The 7,773-nt window shown below is 39.9% G+C and overlaps 1 protein-coding gene across 1 annotated transcript; it reads left to right on the plus strand.

Moving 5' to 3' along the window:
* Window positions 1–837: 837 nt before the first annotated feature.
* Window positions 838–7,144, plus strand: arf3a (ADP-ribosylation factor 3a). Its single transcript, XM_054794945.1, has 5 exons — window positions 838–898; window positions 2,229–2,411; window positions 2,495–2,605; window positions 5,635–5,759; window positions 5,831–7,144. Exons 2-5 carry the CDS (start codon window positions 2,264–2,266, stop codon window positions 5,990–5,992), a joined length of 546 nt encoding a protein of 181 aa, XP_054650920.1. The 5' UTR covers window positions 838–898; window positions 2,229–2,263; the 3' UTR covers window positions 5,993–7,144.
* The last annotated feature ends 629 nt before the right edge of the window (window positions 7,145–7,773 follow it).

Genomic DNA, 7,773 nt, shown 5'->3' on the forward strand with positions numbered 1-7,773 from the left:
CCATTACCAATTACCAGCTTGCTTTCTAAGGCTTTTAACCTACCACAAACTGTGCCTCTGTGATATCACATTCCTGAAAGAGCAAACATCAAAGGATTAAGTCTCAGGGTGCTTTAGTAGGACTAACCGCAGCAAAATGTGTCAAGATAAGAACATAAGAAAGGAAGAAAAGGATCCACCAGAAGCAACATGCAGTAAGTGAAATGAAGACACTTCTCACGTTTTACAGCAGTTAACTTTTTCTCTCCGCTTGTGTGACAGTTAACCCTGATGTTGGCGCGCATATGTGAAACACCTTTGCAATGAAGACTTTGCTCGTTATAGTTTTTGATGACTAGCTAATACTTTTCAGGCTTGTATGATCAAAGGTACTGCTTTTGTTCCGTACATAACTATATCTTTTTTGGCTCTGGAAAAACTTGGGTTACCTTGGAGTTCAATATTTCACTCAATTTTTAGTCGTACATTAAGAAGTACAAAAGATAGGAGGGGTCACACAAGCATCCTGTTACAGTCAGCCATTTACTTATTCATTAAGATGATTCCTGTGTTAATTATTCAAGCCTGTTTGCCTGTAGACTCTTTTGTTAGTTTCACAGTGCTTTGCTTCCCTGCTGCATCGCCATACACACTTAAATATCGGTGTCTCTAAAATGATATTGTATTGACTGACTAAAAGGAGTCAAAGCCAGGTTAACATCTTGTGTTAGTCTGTTTATACAGTAGTTTATAAAGGAACACTTCCCCTGTAACTGTATTTCAGCTCTAGTACAGTAGGGATGTTTATTTTTTGGTCTTTTTTAACCAAATATCACGAGATTCGGTGACTGTGTCATCGCGAGACTTCCCACCAGCCTCTCGCCTGCATCCAGCTGGTAGCCTAGCCTGCCGTTGACGGGTAAGTGTGAATGAAATGTTAACGGAGCAAAGATGCCGTAATTTATGCATTAATAGAAAAGACAGCTAACAATTGTGTCCTTGTCGTGACAGATGAAAAACGTTTTTTTGCTAAATGCACGGTCGCTAGTCGACGATAGCAGGCGAGACAGCAGGCTAGTCGTGACCGTATGAGGATTGCAGCAGACATTATAACGCAGCGTTGTGCGTTCTCCTCATTTGAAAGCCGGAAAAATTTTATGACCTTAAGGCATTATTTAATTAGGCAAGAGACAATGCAGTGTCTGCTTCATCATCTTCATCTTCCCCTCTCAATAGGGAGGTGCTTCATCACGAGACAATTCAGTAGGTACACCCGGCTTAACGTACTGCAGCATAATGAATGCAGCAGTCCTGCACTGAACCTTACTAGGATGAGCATCATGATGCTACGTAATGTGCTTGAAAAAGTGTTTCTTACTGGCCACAATGGCATTAGTCATTAGTGGTGATGTTAACCTGCTGGGTTGTAAATGCTTCCATTATATGTATTCATAAGGTACACCTGCGCAATTTAAGAGATTTGACACTGTCATAGACGTACTAAGCACCCTGCAAGGAGTTCCTAATATTTTGGTTCAGCTTGAAGTTAATACAAATAGTCGAAAATATAAAACATTGCAAAATTTTGTTAAATTTATATCAATGAGCGTTCCGATCAAAACTGACTACAGTACTGTTATTAAAAGCAGAATTTTTGAACCGCTTTTTGTGTACCGAGTGTTGTGGATGGTATATATGTAATCAAAACTATGTACACAGTGATAAGATACCTTAAGGAAGCGAGACCAAATACGTTTACGTTTAATATGAGACCAAACAAAGCTGTCACATTCACTTTGCATGAATTCTGAACAACAAATACATTGTAACACAGGGTCACTGTCTCTGGAATAAGCTACACTAGCAGCTATATTGCTAATGATATAACTTTGGCAGAAGGTAGACCTAAGGCAGAGTCCGTCGACAGTCACATTTTCCATAAGCTATACAGGCCACGTGTCACACAACTTCTTAATCTTTACTGCATTTGTGCACATGAAAGCTCATCTACATGAAACACATGCCTCATGGTGGCATGCAGTGCACTTCTCAGCCCAGTCGCCTGCCGAGGTGTGATGTGCTTCACCGTGTAACGGGGTAATAATAATATCACTGGGTGGCTTTTGAAGAGCCACTATCACCATGTTTTCCACCACATGTTTTCTTGTGTGGTCTAGACTTACTAAAATGTGGTCCACAGTTGCAGCCGTGTGTGGTGAAGTGGTCTTTCACACTTCCTGGTGTAATAGTTTTGTTGCAGTTGAGAAGTCAGCCGCCGGTCGTCATGGGCAACATCTTTGGAAACCTGCTGAAGAGCCTGATAGGCAAAAAGGAGATGAGGATCCTTATGGTGGGGCTAGACGCCGCTGGGAAAACCACCATTCTTTACAAGCTGAAGCTGGGCGAGATCGTGACCACCATCCCCACAATTGGTGCGTGACACTGAACTGCCTTTTTTTTTTTTTTTTAAGGTACTGAATCCAACCTATGAGACTCTTTATTTCTTCTTGTTCAGGTTTCAATGTTGAGACAGTAGAATACAAGAACATCAGCTTCACTGTGTGGGATGTAGGCGGCCAGGACAAGATTCGTCCCTTGTGGAGGCACTACTTCCAAAACACTCAGGGTGAGCCAGAGTCGGCCACGTTGGAGGGAACAGAGGCTCTCAAATCATCATATTTGACGTATATTTTATTATTTACTGAACTGCTAAGCATAGCCCACAAATGTATCAGCCACCAGTGAAAATAAATCTAATATAGCAAAGATGAACATTTAGAAATCTGATATTAATTTACATTACTATTGTGAAAATCTAAATGCTACTGTATCACGCTAGAACCATAAACATTACGCAGACAGCAAGCATTTTATTTTTTTTATGTAAGCCTGATTTGAATGAAAAGTGTAAGCAAACAAAGTGGGACACATACAACCTCTCATCAGTGTCTCAGCATTACCCAATCCATGTACTTTTAGCAATAAATACATATAAAAACATCCTTACTTAAATGGCTAATGGATTAGCTTAGCAAACATGCAAGTAATTGACATGAAGGAAGCATAGTACATCCTAGGTGTATGACATGACTAGAGCTCTATGGAGCATTTATTTTAAAACACAGCCACTGCTAGTGTTACTACATACAGAACAGAAAGCTCAATAAGACCGCAGGCTGGTAAAATAGTCATGTATAAGTCCCTTACTCCTTCATTAACTCAAATGATGATTATCAGCTGATCAGGGGTCCCAAACCTCCGGGTTCAGCCCCGCCCCCAGACCGGTACTGGGCGGCGAGAGACTTTCAGTCGCAATGATAAAAAAATATATACAGTATATACATCTGTAAATAGCTACATTGAATTTTATGTAAATGTATATACATCTTGGAAATATGAGCCATTATTTTATTTTTAAAAATAATATACAGTTAGAAAGCCCCTAGTTTCTGCATGTTGATGTTTTATTTTATTGTGTTTCGATTGGTCAGTTGTGCAAGGGTCCTTGAACGCACCACAGTTGTGTGCATGTGCTAACTTTCTCCCACGCTGCACATTACTATACTATACTATACAGGGAGGAAAAGGCTTCTTGAGATGTCATCTGTACTTCTGTGAAGAAGGTGTCGGACGTTTCGCTCCTCATCCGAAGAGCTGCGTCAGCGAACTGAGCTCTTCGGATGAGGAGCGAAACGTCCGACACCTTCTTCACAGAAGTACAGATGACATCTCAAGAAGCCTTTTCCTCGATGGACAACTCCTGTACGACTGAGAGCCTACACAGACGTATACTATACAGGCTCATATGGACAGTGGATCTGTATTAATTTTGTGCTTTTAATTTGATGTTGTTCTTGTCTTAGTTTTACAAAAACACATAATAAATAAGATCAATTAGATCCCTATAATGTATGCCTTCCACCCCACCATGGTCCGCTGGAGATTTTTGGGAACACAAGCCGGTCAGTGGGTCCCAAAATGTTGGGGACCTTTGCTTTAGGTGACTTGCGATTCAGTGGTGTAAAATTTTGCATGGTTATCACTGTTAATTAGTATGCGCCTACAGTACATACTGTAGTAGCTTAAAAGTAAGTTACGCTGTGAAACTGTAGAGGGAGCCTAGGAAGGAGTAAAACAAAAGCCACTGAGGTCATACAATTCAGAATTTCACAAAATGTTTCGGAAAAAATTTGCCTTTCACACTACACAGAACTTTGGACGGCTGTCATGCATGACGTCGGCACATTTAGTCTTTCTCACATTTGATATCGGTTAACTTAACAATTGTGTGACAGTTAGGATTTTTAAAAAAAGATATGCAAGAAGAAGAGGCGTGTCCATAATGCAACTGACCTTCACATTACCGTAAATTCCGGTTTGTAAGCCGCTACTTTTTTCTTTAACTTTGAACCCTGCGGCTTATACAGCGGTGTGGCTAATTTATGGCTAAATTCTTATCTTGTGACATCTCCTTTACTTCAGAACTATTACTAATTGTTTAAATACTGTGCCCCTCACAAGTAAGTGAGGAAAGATAGCCCTTTCTTTTGCAGGAGACAATTATGAGCTATCAGTGCACTCACAACAAGCTTGTCAACCCTTTGCAGGAGGTCATTTTATATATATACAGCATATACCAGTATAACACTCTGACTCACGGTGTCATCTTTCAAAGGACACTTTACTAACAAGACAGCAAATTCATCACACAGCAACTTAACATTCAAACGTAGTACCTGAGAAATACACAAACATGTCCTAATATGAGTTAAAAATGAAAAAAACCCAACAGTTTAAAGTTTTCCCATAAGACATTGCGTCTGAGCAACACATTAATTGGGGCACTGCAATGAAGTCAGCTTCCCTCTGGGCTTTGGGCTCTGGGTCCTCTGGCTGCCTCTGATGGACAGAGGCAGCATTGCAACACTATCCACCATTTTCTTTGCTTTCTATGCTCCTCCAGTGAAATGGTATTCTCAAACGAAATGCATTATGGGAAAACTTAAAAATGTTTTTTTTTCCCATATTAAGCTCGTATTGGTACATGTTTCTAAATTTGTGAGGTATACCGTTTGAGTGTTAAGTTGCTGTGTGATGAGTTTAATGTTAGTAAGATGAAACTGTTAGTCAGATTGTTATATTTGGTAATGACCTCCTGCAATTTCCAATGGTTTGACAAGCTTGTCATAAGTTTTTTCATAGCCCAGATTGGTTGACTCTCGTCACAGACTCTTGCATGCCACAATATGCCATTTTACGACGTGGACACTTATACACCAGTGCGGCTTGTATATGTGCAAATCATTTTTTCCTCTAAATTTAGTAGGTGCGGCTTATACAGCGGAATTTACGGTACATCTTTGTCATTCATCATTAACGTTAAGACCAAAAGTATTTTATTGTTTTTATGTATTTGTATGAATATTTCTCTTAACAGTAGAATGCGGGACATTTCAGTGATTGACTTATTATTACAATGTTATGAGTGACCCTGACCCTGGTACAGAAATTTTGATTTTCATTATTTCCTTTGGGAAAATTGATTTCTAAATTTGGGGTCAACCAGCATACTGGAACGAATTGTGTTCATTAGAGGTTTCACTGTAATCCTTACTCTTGTGTTAACACGACCGTGGTTTGCTGGTCTCTCTACAGGTTTGATTTTTGTGGTGGACAGCAATGACCGTGAGCGTGTGAATGAAGCCCGAGAGGAACTCATGAGGATGCTGGCTGAGGATGAGCTGCGGGATGCTGTTCTTCTCGTCTTTGCCAACAAGCAGGTATAGTTTTTGTCGTCTCTAACTGTTTTGCCCGTTGTATCACCCAATGAAATGCCACCATTTTTCCTCAGGACCTGCCCAACGCCATGAATGCCGCAGAGATTACTGACAAACTGGGTCTGCACTCCCTGCGCCACCGCCACTGGTATATTCAGGCCACCTGTGCCACGAGCGGCGACGGCCTCTATGAGGGCTTGGACTGGCTGGCCAATCAGCTGAAGAACAAAAAGTGAAGCACGTGTCCTGGAGAGTGGGGAAGAGCCTGGGTGCCAGCTCCAGGCCGTACTTGTGGATACATCCACGGAGAGGCAGAGCTGAAAGGCTCCTTGCAGGTGACTCAATGGCGCCCCATCTCCTCACCTCAAAATGTTCTCTCTTATTCTTTTACTGCATTATTTATTGATTTGTTTAGATCTGCAGGGAGAGTTTTTAATCATGTGCGAACCAACGTGACCTAAATATCTTGCATTCTATACACTGGATACATAATCATTGGGATGAACAATGTGAATGATATATAATATTACTGTAAAGGAATATGTATTCTTCCTCCTTTGCCGTGTTTATTATGTGTTCAGGGTCTAAACGTGTTTGCAGAGTGATATTACTTAACTGTACTTTCCCTTCCATACTTGATGTAAATAAATGTCATAATAGTAAAGCTGGAGTAACGCTGTTATCTCAGAATACTATCAAATTGCAAAATATTCATCATTATTTGTCAAAACCAATGTTATACCGAATGATGTACATCAGCGTAAAGTACATATTTTGCTTAAAGTGTCTATTTAGATTTTTTTATAACAATAGATATGTATTTAATTTCACTCCAAACACACTGGATAGTTTACTTTTTGTTTATTTATTCTGTTTAATTGCAATATTTACTGATATGCAGATGGAGTTGATTGGCTCCCATCGAGCTGTCAGATTCATTTACATCACTGCTTCTCATCCAGCATGGTAATACACCAACTCTGGCTTGTGATCTTACGGGGGCAATGACATGCTGCAGACTGCTGTATATAAGACGTATACTGCAGGCTACATGTTGCTATTGGCCAGCATAGCCACTGATGAGCAAGAGAAGCCTCTGTGGTGCAAGCAACTGCATTCTATCTGTCAATGCAATTGTCATTGCTTGATCCCTAATCCTGTGCTTCTTGGCATTACTTGTGGTACCATGATGCACAAAATAACACATTTTGTTGTACAAATGTTTATTTTCCAATGGATGGAGTAGTTGTTTAGTGTTCTTAATTTGTTAACCTGGGCATCCGTCTTTGCGAATGTTGACATTGCACTGTTTTCAGAAAAGGAGGCAAGGGAATGCATCAAAAGGCATGTTAATACTGTACAAGATCTGTAATAAAATGAATCCTATACCCTTGTTTTCTCAGTCTTATGACTTGCTGTTGGTTGAAAGCAATGCTGTACTGATAAATGCTAGATGGATTTGGTGTCAACAGCCTTCTAATGTGCAAATGTGTGCATTTCTGTGTCAGCACATTTATTTACAGTATTTATGAAACGTATATTATGGTATTTGTGGTCAACATTTTGTTGATGCACCCATTGAAGCTGCATGGTGTGCCAGCATCATTACCAACAGCAGTGTGTGTGTGTGTGTGTGTGTGTAAGGTGCCCTCTGTTGCAATAAGTTTGATGTTGCCTGTGGTTAAATTCCACTTGACAAGCAGGTTTGTCCACATAAATATACTCTACGTCTTATTTCTGCAACAACACACAACAAACTTTGCTATAATTGCAAGACAACAAAAAGACTTGAAGCAGAGCAAAGGGGTCAAAGTATTTATTCATTTTAAAGAATGACAACAAAAATGAGTCTTGAGTGTTTAGTTGAGCATTTTCAGTATTTCCGCCTCCATGTCAATTCATGAATAAAATGTTTTTTTCTCATTAATTTCCTTCATTATTAATTATCGGTGCTCATTTTGGGTATATTTGCACTTCAGATAGAACGTGTTAAAGGACACATGGTCTATTTCTGAGT

This window comes from Dunckerocampus dactyliophorus, chromosome 1, assembly GCF_027744805.1.
Source record: "Dunckerocampus dactyliophorus isolate RoL2022-P2 chromosome 1, RoL_Ddac_1.1, whole genome shotgun sequence".
Taxonomy (NCBI): domain Eukaryota; kingdom Metazoa; phylum Chordata; class Actinopteri; order Syngnathiformes; family Syngnathidae; genus Dunckerocampus; species Dunckerocampus dactyliophorus.